The sequence below is a fragment of the Oncorhynchus gorbuscha genome, linkage group LG24, assembly GCF_021184085.1.
Source record: "Oncorhynchus gorbuscha isolate QuinsamMale2020 ecotype Even-year linkage group LG24, OgorEven_v1.0, whole genome shotgun sequence".
NCBI classification, from domain to species: Eukaryota; Metazoa; Chordata; class Actinopteri; order Salmoniformes; family Salmonidae; genus Oncorhynchus; species Oncorhynchus gorbuscha.
In genome coordinates this window covers 35,956,796-35,975,668 of record NC_060196.1, presented here as the reverse complement: position 1 = coordinate 35,975,668, position 18,873 = coordinate 35,956,796, and the positions used below count along the sequence as shown (strand labels likewise).

At 44.4% G+C, this 18,873-nt stretch overlaps 1 protein-coding gene across 1 annotated transcript; it reads left to right on the top strand.

Moving 5' to 3' along the window:
- The first annotated feature begins 3,147 nt into the window (after nt 1–3,147).
- On the top strand, nt 3,148–16,018 carry LOC124012786 (protein mono-ADP-ribosyltransferase PARP10-like). Its single transcript, XM_046326747.1, has 12 exons — nt 3,148–3,630; nt 4,921–5,096; nt 5,330–5,572; nt 7,020–7,250; nt 8,933–9,990; nt 10,273–10,488; nt 12,847–12,973; nt 13,186–13,849; nt 14,158–14,567; nt 14,761–14,894; nt 14,992–15,166; nt 15,390–16,018. Exons 2-12 carry the CDS (start codon nt 4,922–4,924, stop codon nt 15,686–15,688), a joined length of 3,732 nt encoding a protein of 1,243 aa, XP_046182703.1. The 5' UTR covers nt 3,148–3,630; nt 4,921; the 3' UTR covers nt 15,689–16,018.
- Nucleotides 16,019–18,873: the final 2,855 nt, after the last annotated feature.

Sequence of the window (18,873 nt, the reverse complement as noted above, 5' to 3'; positions counted from 1 at the left end):
TTGAGACCATGTAACATGTTTAATTTGAATAAAGCTGTGTTTGTTTAAAAAAGGAGACCAGGAGTATAATTATTGATGGTCAATGAATTGAATATCAGTGATTGATAACATGCATTAGAGGACACTGTCACCTAGTGGATAATGGATAAACTGTTTTATTTGCCAATGGTTCTGCTTTACAAGATCATAATGAGAATACCAACTTTGTTCCCCTGAGTCTCTCTTGTTGAAGCTATAAACATGTGTGGATACATACGTTAGGCTACAAATGATAGTGTAGGACTACATTACAGTCATGAACAAACTTACTAAATGACCTCGCTGGGACTCTGATCCTCTGACTCTCTCCCCCTCCACATGACCTCATGTTCCATGAAAATGTGCATATTTAGTCAAACCCATTAGGATATTCTGACTAATTAGGCCTGCTTATTCAAGTGGCCTTGCTACTGAAAATGTAATGCATAAATCCTGTAGCTGATGCAGAAGCACCACTAACTACATGGTGCACATGACGAACAACCAGGAAGTTGCCAGTGGTGAATAGGAGGATGTATCTCTTGGAAGCTAGGGGTGTGATGAGCGTGGCACAGAGTGGGTTCAGTAGAGGAAGGTCTGCCATGAAGGCCCTGGTGACAGTTAGTACAGAGATAGTACAGAGATAGCCCAAGAGGTGATGAGTGTCGTGTATTTTGACATTGAGAAAGTTTACGATACCATTTGGAGGGAAGGGTTGTTGATCAAGTTGAGCGCATTAGGCATTGGGGGACGTCTGCATAACTGGATTATGGACTTCCTGTTCGATCGAGTCATGTTGGGGTCAGAATTGTCAATGGGGTAGAAGAGAAGTGGGAATGTGAAATATGTGATGAGGAAGAAGCTGTAGGAGTTGTGGAAGATTGGTCTCTAACATGGGGGTTTAGGATGTCTGTGGCCAAGTCCTGCTTTATGGTGCATTCTAGAAGGACGGTTAAAGATGTTATGCTGAAAATATACAGTCAGGATATAGGTAGGGTGTCTGAGTTGAACTATTTAGGTATGTGGTTTGATGAGAGGATTACATCGAAGAGACATGTTGAGCATATTAAGTGTAGTAGGGTGATTGGGGGTCAGATAGACAAACACTGTTGTATATGTACCACGTATTGATCAGGTCATTTTTGGATTATGGGTGCTTTGTATATGGATCGGCAGCCAAAACTCCGGGATAGGATACACTCAAAGGTCCTGAGAGTGTGTGTGGGAGAGAGGGTAGATATGATTGCTCAATGGCAAAGACGGTAGCACGGAAGCAGGGCATTGTAGAGGAAATGGCGGCGTGTAGTGTGGAGGAAATGGAGAAAGCGTTTGAAGAAACAGCTGTGCTGGAATGCAAACAATACGGATGTTAGTTCTGATCAAGGACCGGAATGGTCGGTGGTGACAAGACACAGGAAGAAGAGAGATCATGGTACAGAAAGCAGTGGAGCGTCTAGTAAAGAAATCATGAAGAGAGCCAAGGTAGGAAGCAAGAGTAATAATGTATTGGAGTGGAAAGTGGTGATAGTGTTTGATGAGACCACAGGGCCTCACTTACACCCTATCAGACTAACTAATGTCGTAGAGAAAGAGGCCGGAGAAGTGAAATTAGCTCGGCTCATTGGAAATGGTTGATTGTTAATATTATGTGGCTGCCAGGCTCAACAAGATAAGATTTTTTTAAATGGAAAAGCTTAATGGGAAGAAGATTAAAAGCCATGTCTGTCCCTGGTGCTTATGCTAGGTTGAGGGGAGTCCCACTGGGGTCCCAATATGTATGTCCACAGATGATATTAAAGAAAATGTGAAGGAAGGCAGTGTGATTTAAGCCTAAAGGTTGATCAAAGTCGTGAAAGCTTATCAGTGATGCTGAGGTTTGAGAAAGTCTTGCCGGGAAAAGTACAGATAGGATTCCTTAGTTTCAATGTTAGAGAATTTGTCCCATGTGCACACTGGTGTTTTAAATGACAAAGAATGGGACATGTAGCTGCTCAGTGTAAAAGAAAGAAAATATGTGCCAAGTGTGGAGGGGCACATGGTTACGGTGAATGTGGAAACAATGTGAAGGTTAAGTGCTGTAACTATGGGGCAGAACATAAGTGCAGCATTTGTTGGATGCCATGTACAGAGAGATGCTCGAGGCTCAGAGATACGAGATCAGATGCGGGTTGAGGAAAGCAGAAATGCCAGGTACAGAGAGATGCTCGAGGCTCAGAGATACGAGATCAGTCATGATGTTTATTGGTAAGGTTATCAATACGACTCGGGTTGAGGAAAGCAGAAATGCCAGGTACAGAGAGATGCTCGAGGCTCAGAGATACGGGATCAGTCATGATGTATCGAATGCAGAGGCCATAAAATAGATTGATAGAACTACAGTGTGGACTGATGGAGCGTACATGGATGTACCTGTAGTAAGTGGACCTACTGTCTGGGCTGGTGCTTCTGATGGTCCTGGCAGTGTGGAGGCCCAGTTCAGAAATCTTGTGCTCGTGAATGTGCGGTGTCAAAGGACTTTGATAATCAATGAAGTTGACTTCATAGCTTTTATTGGTAAGGTTATCAATACGATTCGGGTTGAGGAAAGCAGAAATGCCAGGTACAGAGAGATGCTCGAGGCTCAGAGATACGGGATCAGTCATGATGTTTATTGGTAAGGTTATCAATACGACTCGGGTTGAGGAAAGCAGAAATGCCAGGTTGAAGGTTATTGTGGAGGCGGTAAAACAGATGGGGGTAACAGGTACATGTTACTGATAAATGGTTATTGACATGCTGAACAATCCTAAGGGTGCAGTGTTTCAGCATGATATATATGTTTAATGGGGTAGGGGAGGTGTTTTGTGGGGTGGGGGGGCTTTGGTAGAAGTTAAGGATTTATTTGGTTTAGATAACTTAATACTTTTCTTTATGCTAGTACAAAATTGGGCAGATCGTGATTGATCGTACATTCCAGAGCAGTAGGTGGCGGCATGCACTTAAACCATTGTTTTCGGACCACCATGATATCAAAGAAGAAGAAGTTATTAGATATTCAGGTCCCGCTGGGCCGCAGGGAAGTGAAGTCCTTGATCAGGGCAAAAGGGCTTAATCTTTGGCAAATGGAGTGGGATATTAGTAGTAAGGGGAGGCAATTTTATTGTGTGCTCTGGTCATTAAAGGAAGAGGTGGGGTGTATGGGATGTAGAAGAGGAAGTTGGGTGGACTAGACTACGGGTTGGGAACACAGGTTGGAATGCCATGTTGTGGATGGTAGGGAGATATGAAACAGGTCTGTGGAGTGTTTAGAGGAGGAAATGGTGTAGCATGTGTTGATATTTTGTGAACTGTATGATGTAGATATTGTGTGAAAGGGTTGGAGAGGCTGGATGGGGTTTGGGTGGTGTATTGGGGGGAGGGAAGTGGTGTCAAGTCTCTCACCTTCTTCGAGGAACGGGAAAAATGAAGAGAATTTAATGTATGTAGGCTGTGTCTGGCTTCGCAATCCAGTACAGTAGGTGGCAGTGTATGCACCTTAAGTTGTATGCGACCCGCCAACCCAATCCCAAAGAAGAAGAAATCGCCAATGAAGCCATTTCTGTGCGTCGTGATCTGAGAATGTTTGTCTTCCAGGTAAGTTTTTTTTCCTTTAAACTGCGAATAAAGGTGTTTCAAAGTTAAGGGCAAATTCATATTTATACCCAGCGAGAGCTATTATTCCTTTATGTAATTGTGCCATTTGCTCTTTGTGCTACTTGCGATGTTGTGCGGCGTGGATAGTTTCAGTTTATATTTCATCGAAAATGAGTGACGTTACTAATGTTCATAAAATCCAACACATTCTATTATATTCAGCGATGTATTTGTTTGATTTTTATTTAAGTCAACTTAACTCCTGACTTTTGTAGCCAAGTAGGATACATTTTGTGATCAATGCACATTACACAATCAATACACACCTGGCTGTAGGTGTGTTCATACTAGCCCTGTCTGTGCTGGCTATGATACAGTACGTACACTACATAACCAAAAGTATGTGGACACCTGCTCGTTGAACATCTCATTCCAAAATGGGCATTAATATATGGAGTGAGAGAATTTTGTGCGGTATCATGTACACGTTTAAAGTAGCCTTCGGGGCCTTCCGAGTGGCGCAGTGGTCTAAGGCACTGCATCTCAGTGCAAAACAGTGCAAAAAGTTTAAATATTCTAAATGAAAGATTTGTAAAACAGCCAGTATTGTACAATAAAAGATCCCAGCATTTTGATAAAGTACAGTATCTTATGAAGCGTATTGTAGATGAGGACTACATTTGAAGCTTATTTTGATATTTGTATTACACCACTCCAGCTGATGCTTGGCATTGTGCATGAGGATTTTAGGCTTGTGTGCTGCTGCTCGGCCATGGAAACCCATTTCATGAAGCTCCCTGACGAACAGTTATTGTGTTGAGGTTGCTTCCAGAGGCAGTTTGGAACTCGGTGATGTGTTTTTCAGCACTCGAGGATCCTGTTCTGTGCGCTTGTGTGGCCTACCACTTCGCGGCTGAGCCGTTGTTGCTCCTAGATGTTTCCACCTCACAATAACAACACTTACCAGTTGACCGGCCCAGCTCTAGCAGGGCAGAAATTTGACGAACTCACATGTTGGAATGGTGGCATCCTATGATGGTGCCACGTTGAAAGTCACTGAGCTCTTCAGTAAGGTCATTCTACTGCCAATGGTTGTCTATGGAGATTGCATGACTGTGTGCTCGATGTTATACACCTGTCAGCAACTGGTGTGGCTGAAATAGCTGAATCCATTAATTTGAATGTGTGTCCACATACATTTGTAGGTGTGTGTGTGTGTGTGTGTACACTTACACCTTGTACTTTGCAAGTCAATCAATCCCACTGATTATTCCTGTGCCTGTATGTCAGGATGTCTGCTGAAAGCAAAGAGAACCGGACAGTGGAGGTGCTGGGAGTACCAGAGGAGGTGGAGGATGAGCTGTTGTATTTGTACTTTGAGAACAAGCGTCGTTCTGGGGGAGGTAATCTGGTGTCTGTGAAGCTGGAAGGGAGCCGCGCCTTACTGCTGTTTGAAGAGGCGGAGGGTAAGAATGCATTCAGTCGGTGTAATTATTGGGATCTGATATGTTTTAAGGCCAATAAGTTTCACATTATGAACCTACGCATCTTAATCAGATTTCCTTTCTTTATCTGGATCCACAGAAGTCTGATGTCTTAGCAACAACTAGTCATCCTGTGGTCCACAAATTCATGATAATATTGCACCAAAAAACGATTCATCCATGGCATGCTGATTATGTCTTTGTTTGATTGACAGTTGCATCAAGGGTCCTGTCTAAAAGAGCACATGTCCTGAGCAATGCTCGGCTGACCGTGAGGAAGCCTGCGTGTAAGGATCCACGGAGGCTGCTGCTGCGGGGGGTTAACCCATTCAGCTGTCAGGAGCTGGTGGAGCTGTATGTAGAGAACATGATGGGGATGGACACGCACGACTACACTCTATACCCCTCACCTGGCAGGGACCTGGTCCTAGTACACTTCAATCAGGCCTTCAATAAAGGTTTGGGGTTTTCCTATTAAGTTGAATCCCTTAGAGTCGATTTCCGCAGTACTGCGGACATCTAATTAGCATAAATGTATCTCCATAAAAATCTGCCAGTTTAAGCTAGAGATGTTTTTTTTTTTTTTTTTTTGCATTGGTTGAGCCTCAATCCACTGCATCCACCGATGTCACACTTCCACATCTGCGGTTAAAGGTGACAGAGCCAGAGCGGTGTTTGTTAGACCATGAGACCAATGTTCCATCTATGCTGCGGCAGGCGCGCAGCTCACCGGAACTGCCATGCAGAAGAAATATCAGCCCGTGCCAGAGTAGCACTAAACTTTCTAGAGTTTTCCCCATTAGTTAACGCTATAAACGTCTCCCTTTACTGTGTCAATTGTGATCGAATTAACGCGATTGAATTATCCACTTTCAATGCAACATATCGACACACAACTAACTATGCAAGAGATTTTGTAGGCAGAACGCATCTGAGTAGGATTGTATTGACACGCACGACTCAGCCTGAACTCTACACAGACCGGTGCGACATAACTAATCAGAGCTGCAGTAGGCCTATATGCAAGTAAACCATTGCCATATATGGATCTGTGCCATTCACTTTGAACTGGACTGTGTTTACAGTATGAGCAGTCGTGCTTGTTTTGAGATCAAAGCTAAAGTTGCATGTAGCCATGTGGAGGCCGGTTCGGTCCTTGCCGGTCTGCCGCCATAGGCGAGACCCAAAAATAGCATGAGACATCCAGAAAATTGGTCTTCTCACAAAATGATCTCTAGCGTCCGAACGGTTTGACCTAGAAACTATTATGACCCCTCTCGGACACAAGAGGGACTTGTCTGAAGTCGGTACTGCTGATCTGCCAACTTCTGTCTCTAGTGTCTGAACATGGGCTACATGTCGGTTGTGTTGCTATCGGATGACCACAGTCCTTACAAGACTCGTCTGAAGGTCCCCCGGATACCAGTTCAAACATCTTTATGGAAGTATACTGAACAAAAATATAAACTCAACTAGGGCTCAGCGGTATACCATATTTTACAATATACCGGTATTGATGCAAAGACCGGCTAGAGTTTTTACTTTACCTTCCATAATGGAATTTCAAGGTGTGGTTTGTTAAATGTGATACACAACTCCGGCGCTTATAATGTACGTTTTCTATAGTTCTGTCATCTCTCCCTTCTGCTGCTGCTTAATGCTGCTGAACACACAAAGCCACGCCCCCTGTTGCTCAAGGAGAGAGGAGTTGCTCGACCACAAGCACACCTCATTCAGGGGTGTTGAGCCCCCCCCTTAAGTATCATCACAATCAAACCGTAGATTAAGTAATTGAGGACAGCTCATGATTTGGGAAACAATATAATTACAAATATATTGTAATTGGCTATGCTTTTGCATACAATATAGTTAATTTGTGAATTCTTCCTTATTTTGCATGCACAGACTTCCAGAAGCTTTGCTCAAAGATCTCTAAGAAGCCTCTGGATGGAGCACAGATCTCTCTGGAACAGATCGATCAAACTGACTCCGTCCTAATGGAGAACGTGCACCCCAGCATCACAGCAGACATGCTTACTCTGTACCTGGAGAGCCAACGGGGCGGGCGCCTTGAAGTTAAGGAGGTCACCATGATGTCAGAGGGGGTTGCCAGGGTCTCCTTCCTGGACTTTGACTGTAGGTTTAGAGATGTTTTTATGTACTGTATCTCTACCGACTGTTTGTTTGGATGTAAGTTAAGGACGTCATCCACAAGGGCTTCATCTGTTTGTGTAGAAGCGGTTACATTTTAGCTGTTGTATCCATTTTTAAAGTAATTACGTTAGATTTTGTAACTACCGGTCAAACGTTTTAGAACACCCACTCTTTCAAGGATTTTTCTTTATTTTTACTATTCTTTTACTATTTATTTTAGAATAATAGTGAAGAATAATAGTGAAGACATCACAACTATGGAATAACACATATGGAATCATTTAGTGACCAAAAACGTGTACAACAAATAAAAATATATCTGAGATTTTTCAAATAGCCACCCTATGCCTTGATGACAGCTTTGCACACTCTTGGCATTCTCTCAACCAGCTTCATGAGGTAGTCACCTGGAATGCATTTCAATTAACAGGTGTGCCTTGTTAAAAGTTGTGGAATTCCTTTCCTTAATGTGTTTGAGCCAATCAGTTGTGTAGTGACAAGCTAGGGGGGTATACAGAAGATGGCCCTATTTGGTAAAAGACCGAGTCCATATTATGGCAAGAACAGCTCAAATAAACAAAGAGAAACGACAATCCATCATTACTTCAAGACATGAAGGTCAGTCAATCTGGAAAATGTTAAGAACTTTGAAAGTTTCTTCAAGTGCAGTCTCAAAAACCATCAAGCGCCATGATGAAACTAGCTCTCATGAGGACCTCCACAGGAAAGGATGACCCAGAGTTATCTTTGCTGCAGAGGATAAATTCATTGGAGTTACCAGCCTCAGAAATTGCAGCCCAAATAAATACTTCAGAGTTCAAGTAACAGACATCTCAACATCAACTGTTTAGAGACTGTGAATCAGGCCTTCATTGTTGAATTGCTGCAAAGAAACCACTACTAAAGGACACCAATAAGAGACTTGCTTGGGCCAAGAAACACTAGCAATAGACAGACAGGTGGACATTTGTCCTTTGGTCTGGAGTTCAAATTGGAGATTTTTGGTTCCAACCGCCGTGTCTTTGTGAGACTCAGAGCAGAGTAGGTGAACGGATGATCTCCGCATGTGTAGTCCCCACTGCATTCTTCAGCGATACTCCATCCCATCTGGTTTGCGCTTGGTGGGACTATAATTTGTTTCTCAATCGGAAGATGACCCAACACACCTCCAGGCTGTGTAAGGGCTATTTTACCAAAAGGAGAGTGATGGAGTGCTGCATCAGTTGATCTGGCCTCCACATTCCCCTGACCTCAACCAAATTGAGATGGTTTGGGATGAGTCGGACCGCAGAGTGAAGGAAAAGCAGCCAACAAGACTGTTGGAAAAGCATTCCAGGTGAAGCTGGTTGAGGAATGCCAAGTGTGGAAAGCTGCCATCAAAGCGAAGGGTGGCTATTTGAAGAATATAAAATATATTTTGATTTAACACTTTGGGTTACTACATGATTCCATATGTGTTGTTTCATAGTTCTGATGTCTTCACTATTATTCTACAATGTAGAAATTAGTAAAAATAAAGAAAATCCCTTGAATGAGTAGTTCTAAAACTTTTGACTGGTAGTGTCAATGCAACATAAAAGCTATAAAGCCGGGTTATAAAGCATGCAAATTCTATGCAGCTGTTGAATGCATTTTATTCCCTTCCTTGTTATTGCATCTAACAGCAGTGGAACGTGTCCTTAAACAATCACATAAACTGGAGGAGACAGATCTGACGGTCAGGCCTTACTTCTCCTTCCTCCAATCAGAGGACAGCTCCTCCTCACCCCTGACCTCTCCCCTGACCTCTGTGAATGGAACATCAGATGGTAGCACAACGAACACACAGCAGACAGACAGTGGTGGTCAATCACAGACTGATTCTCTCCCTGTAGACAGTACCAGTGACCGTTCTCAGTCCTCTCACAAGGCTACCTCTGAGCCTCTGGGCCCCCCTCTGTTCCCCCCTGTGTCCCAGGCAGCAGCAGCCCAGGGAGGCATGGGTGACCTAATTTCGACCCCAGAGCCCATGTCTAGCAACATTTCTGTCCCAGACCCGGTGAAACTCACCCTGCTCCAGGCCAGTCCCCTGCCCCAGAGCCTCCAGCTGGCCCACCAAGGCTGTAGCATCCAGATCAGGGAGGACGGGGTCCACATGGCCGGGCCTGACCGGCCAACGCTGGAGCAGTTGAAAAACGCTGTGTTGGAGTTCCTTGGGGACGTGGCCCAGGCTCATCTCACCTTTGACCCAGAAAAGGCCCACTTCCTGGCCAAACAGGAAGTGAAGGACCGGCTGCTACAGACGTTGAAAGAAAACGGGCTGCCGTCCATGTACACCGTGTCGGACTGTGTCGTCATGGTAACGTCTCTGTCTCCCAGCTTGGTGAGCCAGGCATGTAGCATGTTGAAGACTCTGCTGTCTGACTTCAGTATCCCTGTGGACAGAGCGTACGAGTGTATGCTGTATGCCCAGGAGTGGACTGGCTTCCTTCAGTCTCTGACTCTTTGCTCAGCTAAGGTGTCCGAAAGAGGACAGATAGATGTCCTGACTCTGAGAGGGTTGGAGGAGGAGAAGCAGGCTAAGATAGTGGAGTTCCTCAGTACACCCATTGAAACGGAGGCTATCATCTCTATGGAGCCAGGCATGTTGAAGTACATCCAGACCCACCATCATCAGCTACTGGCTGATATGAACCAGGTGTCTATCTTCCCTCTAGACGCACACGGCATCTGTGGACTCAGAGTAGGTGTTTTACTTTTTAGAAAAATCATAAAAGCATGCATTGTATTATATAAATTCAACACAGTATATGCTGTAATTCTCTCATACCCTTTTCACTCTCCCGAGTCAAGCTGATCTATACTGGTTACACATGCTGGAGAGGACAATGTGAAAAGAAAATCTCAGCCAGTATAGTACGGTTCAAATGTGCATGCTATCGTGAAAAGGGTATCGGATGTCTTGGTAAATGGCCTTATAAACCTTCCACCTCCTTTTAATCATCCATGTGACTGTGATTGGTAGATCCAAGGCAATGCTGCGGCATGTCAAATAGCCGATGAGGTTCTGAGGGGCGTGGTGTTGTCCACCGAGACCAGAACCATCACGGTGAAACAGACGGGCGTGGCGCGGTTCCTCATCCAGGAGGGGGAGGGGACCAGCATCCTCAGGGAGATGCAGACTAAGTTCCAGGTCTACATAAACATGGAGAAGGTGCACTGGGAACCCCTGGACAACGAGGTAGTTGGCTCAATGATAATGACATTAATATAGACTATCATTACTAATTAACTAGCGAATGTGGTAGCCAAATTACAATCTGCACAGAGATGGGGATTTGTTTTTTGTGCCATGGATTTGTTCCTCTACATTTGATAGATTCTTTAAAGGTTTGCTGTATTTTTTTATTGGGATAAGTATGGTTAAAGACATGCTCTGGAACTTTTGTAACTACTAAGTATTTCTTTAAACCTCCCGCTTTGAGCTAGATGTGTAGTTGATACATGCATAATCTACACTGGACAAAAAATATGAACACAACATGCAACAATTTCTATGATTTTTGACTGATTTTATATGAACTGTAACTCCGTAATTAAAATAACTTCATCAGGCCCTTGTGTATGGACTTCACATGACTGGGAATACAGATATGCATCTGTTGGTCATGCAGTGCGACACACCTCCTTCGCATAGAGTTGATCAGGCTGTTGATCGTGGCCTGTGGAATGTTGTCCCACTTCTCTTCATTGGATGTACGATGTTGCTGGATATTGGCGGGAACTGGAACACACTGTCGTACACGTCGCTCCAGAGCATCCCAAACATGCTCAATGGGGTACGTGTCTGGTGAGTATGCAGGCAATGGAAGAACTGGGACATTTTCAGCTTCCAGGATGGGTGTACAAATCCTTACAACATGGGTGCCGTGCATTATCATGCTGAAACATGTGGTGACGGATGAATGGCACGACAATGGATCTCAGGATCTCGACACGGTATCTCTGTGCATTGAAATTGCCATCGCTAAAATGCAATTGTGTTCGTTGTCTGTAGCTTGTGCCTGCCCATACCATAACCCCACCACCATAGGGCACTCTGTTCACAACATTGACATCAGCAAACCATTCGCCCACACGACACCATGCATGCTGTCTGCCATCTGCCCGGTACAGTTGAACTGGGTATTAATCAACGAAGAGCACACTCCTCCAGCGCGCCAGTGGCCATCGAAGGTGAGCATTTGCACACTGAAGTCGGTTATGACGCCGAGCTGCAGTCAGGTTACTAAGAGGGAAGTGAACCTATTTGAGAAATAAGCTGTTTGTGCGTACGGAACATTTCTGGGATCTTTTATTTCACCTCATGAAACATGGGACCAACACTTTACATGTTGCTTTTATATTTTTGTTCATTGTATGAACAGAATTAGTGTCTTACCTCAGTTAGCCACAAAATCTCTACTTTGAAAATGGCCTGTTTTTCCAGAAACAGAAATGCTGAGTCATTTTCCCCCACGCGGGCCAGCCCTCCTAGCCAATGAGCTTCAGTCCCTTGCCATTTTGAGTGACAAATGGCAAGATGCACAGAGAGCAATAACGTGGTGGATATATGACATACTAAACCATTTTTGAGGATCAATTTTGGGTCATGAGTGCTACTTTGAGAACTACCGGCTAAAAGGTATAAGTACTGGATAATCTCTTTAAGCCTATGGTGTATTTCAGAGATATATGTATTAGTGCATTCGGAAAGTATTCAGACCCCTTGACGTTTGTTACGTTACAACCTTATTCTGAAATTGATCAAATATATTTTTTTCCTCATCAATCTACACATAATGACAAAGCGGAAACATGTTTTTATATAATCCCCCCCCCCCCCCCCCCAAAATAAACTTATTTACATAAGTATTCAAACCCTTTGCTTTGAGACTTGAAATTGAGCTCCGGTGCATCCTGTTTCCATTGATCGTCCTTGATGTTTCTACAACTTGATTGGGGTCCACCTGTGGTAAATTCAATTGGTTGGACACGATTTGGAAAGGCACACACCTGTCTATATATGGTTCCGCAGTTGTTGTTTTATTTTATTTTATTGGTTTATTTTTTTTACCCCTTTTTCACCCCAATTTCGTGGTATCCAATTGTTTAGTAGCTACTATCTTGTCTCATCGCTACAACTCCCGTACGGGCTCGGGAGAGACGAAGGTTGAAAGTCATGCGTCCTCCGATACACAACCCAACCAAGCCGCACTGCTTCTTAACACAGCGCCATCCAACAGGGCAACGACCCTAAGCACACAGCCAAGACAATGCAGGAGTTGCTTCGGGACAAGTCTCCCCAACACACAGGTGTACCAAGCTTGCAGCGTCATGCTCAAGAAGGCTGTAAAATGCTGCCAAAGTTCCTTCAAAGTATTTCCGTTTTTTTAAACCTGTTTTTGCTTTGTCATTATGAGGTATTGTGTCGATTTGATGAGAGGGGGGAAAAATGTCTTATGTTACAATGTGGGAAAAGTCAAGTGGTCTGAATACTTTCCGACTGCACTGTATTGTGGTATGTATGTTGTGTATTCTAGTTTTGTCATCTCTACAGGACATCTTTGAGGCTGCGTGGAATATGACGTCCCATCAGAGCTTCCAGAGAAGTTCCTTACAGGCCTCAACATCAGTTCTGACTTGTACTATCCAGACTTCCAACAACCTCTCAGCTTTAGACAGAGGTGCATACTTTCATTTTACTCTTCTCATATCAATCAAATGTATTTGTAAATCCCTTTTTACAACATTTGTCACAGTGATGCACAGTAACCCATCCTGGACTCTAAAGAGCATATGGAAGCATAGTGGCCAGAATAATGTTCAGAGAAGGTAGTTATTCTATTGGGATTGTTGTTTTGCAATTCCTCACTGAAAACCTACGTACTGATCCCAGGTCGTATAGAGGAGGCAAAGAGGCTGTTCTCAGCCATAGATGAGACGGTGGACTCTGGCCTCTCCGGTTTGACCGGAACCACTGACATGGAGGAGGATCTGTTTCCGGCCGAGAAACCCATGGCCCCGAGCTCTGACCAGGGCCCAGACAGGGACAGCGCTAACGTTGAGGTGGAGGAAGAGGCTCCACTGCCCCTGGTGGAGGGAGGGGATAGTGACGATGTGGGTGCTACTGCTCCTGTGGTGACTCAGGATGGAGAGATGTCCCGGGCCATGCAACTCTCCACTACCCTGGAGGAGGAGGCGCAGATGTCCCTGGCCATCCAGTACTCTATGGAGACCACCAAGAGGTCCCTGGCTGACGAGGAGGAGGAGCTGCAGAAGGTTCTAGAGCTGTCCAGGAAGATGACGAAGATGACTCGGGATGATGGCGGTGCCATGCCTACCGCTTCCCTCCCTACTGCTGGCTCCCACCTCGATCAGGCTGTCCAGGTATCTCTGCAGGAGGCCATTCAGTCAGCCAACTCGGCAACAATCTTTGTGTACGCAGGCTACAGTTGTGACCTGGTCAGAGTGGACATTGCCCTGAACAAGAGGGTCAGTAATAAACAGCATAAGGAGAAGCTAGTGCACCGCAGCCTGAGGAGCCTGTCTCCGTATCACAGGTACGTGTGTGTGTGTAAAGTTCTATGTATTTTATTTGTGGAAAATCTATATTGAATTCAGTTGCATTTTTTTCCCAATTTTCTTTTGAGTTCAATATCATATTGGTTTGGTAACTCTGTGAGAGGGTTTTGTGCATGCAGAAGCAGTCATGTATGCTTTTTACAGAATAGTGTAGGTTAACAGGAAGAATACACCTCTTACGATATGCCTCGCTCATATCGATATTAAACAATATCATATGGAATTTTCAATATTGGTGCCCACCACTTTTTGAATTGTTTCATTGTCAATTAAATCAACCAATCAGGTGGTGTCTGGACCTCATCAAGAGGAAGCACGCCGTGGAGGTCACCATCCAGGGAACTACGGCAATCATCTCCGGGTTCAAGGACTTTGTTACCGGTGCGATGCCGGACATGAAGCTGCTGCTAAGGAGGATCTCCACAACGACGTCAGACGCTGACATCCTGCGGACAGTGCAGTGGGTGTGGCACGACCCTGCGTCGTCAGGGACGGAGACCCCGTACGCTCCGGAGGCGACAGTGTTCATGGAGAACGCCTGGAAGATGAGGCAGGAAAAGATCGACATCCTGCTCAACAACCTGCCGCACATCATCAACTTTGCGAAGATGCAGGAGTACAACGTGGCCTCTGGGAAGTCCGTCACCATCTCCAGGAAGATGCTGAGCTCCGATGACGTGTACTCGGAGATGCAAGGTAAAGAACTTAGCAAATACTGTATGTGAGCTTATTGTTATGGGGGGGGATAAGAATTACATTTGTGAGATGCTATTTCATTACTGATGCAATATCCCTGTTATTTTAATATGAACAAAGCTATTTAATGTTGCACCGTTTTCCTTCAAGCTATATTGCACTTATGTTGTTGCGATATGTTTCTGTTTTTCAGATGAGGACTACAGTCTACTGTCCAACCTGCCTGAAACGTCCAGAATGAACACGGATTCTGATGAGTTCCGGAATGTTGTGAAAGACTTCTACGACTCCATACAGGAGTTCCACAACCAAATCCGAATCATTAAGGTATGTGGTATCTATCGACGTCGACAGCAGCTAACCAGTAACTTCGTATTGTATCAGTGATGTCGGAGTCCATTGCTCTGTTAATCTTATTTCCCAGGTTGAGAAGCTGATGAATAGGCTCCTGTACAACCAGTACAGACTGAAGAAGGCTAGTATAAATCAGAGTACCACTGACCCAGAAGTGGAGCGTACGCTGTACCACGGCACAAGCGAGACCAGCGTGAAAGAGATCTGTGTTCATGGCTTCAATAGAAGCTTCTGTGGAAAGAATGGTGAGGCCTTCTAATATAAAAAAAAAGGCTCTAGTTCATCAGCGTTTTCATTTCATCATTATTTTCATTGTAGAAGATGTAGACTGTTGTAGTAATGTGGCCTCTTTTGTATATGCTGTTCTCTGCAGCCACTGTGTACTGTCAAGTGTTCTACTTTACTAATTTGGCCTATTGTATCTCTTTCTGTAATAATTTGGCCTCTCGTTGTTGTTTTTCTCTGCAGCCACTGTGTACGGTCAGGGGGTCTACTTTGCTGTGAACTCTGCCCTGTCCATCCAGGATCAATATTCTCCCCCCAACGCAGACGGACACAAGTTTGTGTTTGTGACCAAGGTGCTGACCGGGGACTTCACTCAGGGCAGTCACTCCATGAAGACGGCTCCTCTGAAGGAGAGCTCTGACATGCCCCTCCGATACGACAGCGTGGCAGATAAGACGGACAACCCCTCTCTGTTTGTGATCTTCAACGACACACAGGCTTACCCTGAGTATCTCATCACATGTCAGAAGATTCACCGCTGAGGGAGTTGATTGATGTCCAAAGAACTGTTTGGTCAGTGTTTTATTTGTTGCTTTTCTCCGTGTTGAGGAAAAGTGGATTCAAATCCAATTGTATTTGTCACGTGCGCCGAATACAACAGTGAAATGCTTACAAGCACTTAACCAACAATGCAGTCTTTAAAAAACAAACACACAAAAAGAATAAGAAATTAAAGTAATTAGAGAGCAGCAGTAAAATAACAATAGCGAGGCAATATACAGGGGGTACCGGTACAGAGTCAATGTGCGGGGTCACCGGTTAGTCAGGGTAATGGAGGTAATATGTACATGTAGGTAGAGCACACATGACTGTAAGTCGCTTTGGATAAAAGCGTCTGCTAAATGGCATATATTATTATTATTATTATTCAAATGACTATGCATAGATAATAACAGAGAGTAGCAGCAGCGTAAAAGGGGGGGCAATGCAAACAGTCTGGATAGCCAATTGATTAGATGTTCAAGAGTGTTATGGCTTGGGGGTAGAAGCTGTTTAGAAGCCTCTTGGACCTAGATTGGCGCTCCGGTACCGCTTGCTCTGCAGTAGCAGAGAACAGTCTATGACTAGGGTGACTGGAGTCTTTGACAATTGTTAGGGCCTTCCTCTGACACTGCCTGGTATAGAGGTCCTGGATGGCAGGAATCTTGGCTCCAGTGATGTACTGGGCCGTATGCACTACCCTATATACTGCCTTGCGTTTTTATTTAACCAGGCAAGTCAGTTAAGAACAAAATCTTATTTTCAATGACGGCCTAGGAACAGTGGGTTAACTGCCTGTTCAAGGGCAGAACGACAGATTTGTACCTTGTCAGCTCTGGGGTTTGAACTCGCAACCTTCCAGTAACTAGTCCAACACTCTAACCACTAGGCTACCCTGCCGCCCATTTGCGGTCTGCCTTGCGGTCCAACAGCCGAGCTGTTGCCATACCAGGCAGTGATGCAACCAGTCCGGATGCTCTTGACTGATTAATGGGAATTCAATTTGAAAAAGCCTTCTGAGAATATACTGTGTATTGTGTTTGTGATAATGCCCAGGAAGCAGGTATTTGGAGGATATATTGATACGGATGTTGTTAGGCCAGAGACTAAGTCGAGCCAATATCCAGTGCATTCGGAAAGTATTCAGACCCTTTTTCCACATTTTGTTAAGTTACAGCCTTGTTCTAAAATGGATCAAATAAAAACAACAATAAACACAATACCCCTTTATTGACAAAGCAAAACAGGTTTAGACTTTTTTTTATACAAATGTATTAAAAAATATATGTGAATGTGATTTACATTTTTTAAAAGTATTCAGACACTTTACTCAGTACTTTGTTGAAGCACATTTGGCAGCGATTACAGCCTTGAGTCTTCTTGGGTATGACGTTACAAGCTTGGCACCCCTGTATTCGGGAGGTTTCTCCCATTCTTCTCTGCAGATCTTCTCAAGCTCTGTCCGGTTGGATGGGCAGTGTCACTGCACAGCTGTTTTCAGGTCTCTCGATTGGGCTCTGGCTGGGCCACTGAAGGACATTGAGACTTGTCCTGAAGCCGCTCCTGCGTTGTCTTGGCTGTGTGCTTAGGGTCGTTGTCCTGTTGGAAGATGAACCTTCGCCCCAGTCTGAGGTCCTGTGTGCTCTGGAGCAGGTTTTTTGTCAAGAATCTCTCTGTACTTTGCTATGTTCATCTTTCCTCGATCCTGACTAGTCTACCAGTCCGTTCCACTGAGAAACATCCCCACAGCATGATGCTGCCACGACCATGCTTCACCATAGAGATGGTGCCAGATTTCCTCCAGAAGTGATGCTTGGCATTCAGGCCAAAGAATTCAATCTTGGTTTCATCAGACCAGAGAATCTTCTTTCTCATTGTATGAGTGTCTTTTATCTGCCTTTTGGCAAACTACAAGCAGGCTGTCGTGCTTTTTACTGAGGAGTGGCTTCCATCTGGTCACTCTACCTTAAAGGCCTGATTGGTTGAGTGCTGCAGAAATGGTTGTCCTTCTGGAAGGTTCTCCCATCACCATGGAGGAACTCTGGAGCTCTGTCCGTGACCATTGGGTTCACGGTTACCTCCCTGACCAAGGCCTTGTCCCCCGATTGCTCAGTTTGGCTGGACGGCCAGCTCTAGGAAGAGTCTTGGTGCTTCCAAATTTCTTGGGGACCTTAAATGCTGTAGAAATGTTTTGGTACACTTCCCCAGATCTGTGCCTCAACACTATCCAGCCTCGGAGCTCTACGGACAATTCCTTCAACCTCATGGCTTGGTTTTTGCTCTGACATACACTACCATTCAAAAGTTTGGGGTCACTTAGAAATGTCCTTGATTTTAAAGAAAAACAACAATATAAGTGCATTAAAATAACATCAAATTGATTAGAAATACAGTGTAGACATTGTTCATATTGTAAATGACTATTGTAGATGGAAACTACTGATTTTTAATGGAATATCTACGTAGGCGTATAGAGGCCCATTATCAGCAACCATCACTCCTGTGTTCCAATGGCACGTTGTATTAGCTAATACAAGTTTATAATTTTAAAAGGCTAATTGATCATTAGAAAACCCTTTTGCAATTATGTTAGCACAGCTGAAAACTGTTGTCCTCATTAAGAAGCAAAATACTGCCTGCCTTTATACTTGTTGAGTATCTGGAGTATCAGCATTTGTAGGTTCGATTACAGGCTCAAAATGGCCAGAAACAAATTATTTTCTTCTGAAACTCGTCAGGCTATTCCATGAGAGAATTTTCCAAGACTGGGGAAGATCTCGTACAATGCTGTGTACTACTCCCTTCACAGTATAGCTCAAACTGGCTCTAACCAGAATAGAAAGAGTGGAATACCCCGGTGCACTACAGAGCAAGAGGACAAGTACATTAGTGTCTAGTTTGAGAACGACCCCTCTCAAGTCCTCAAATAGCAGCTTAATTAAATAGTGCCAGCAAAACACCAGTCTCAACGTCAACAGTGAAGATGCGACTCCGGGATGCTGGCCTTTATCTCAGACTGGACAATAATAGATAAAGAACATACACTGGACAGAGGAAGATTGGAAAAAAGTGTTATGGACAGACAAATCTAAGTTTGAGGTGTTCGGCTCACCAAGAACATTTGTGAGACGCAGAAAAGATTCTGGAGGAGTGATTGACGCCATCTGTCAAGCATGGTGCAGGCAAT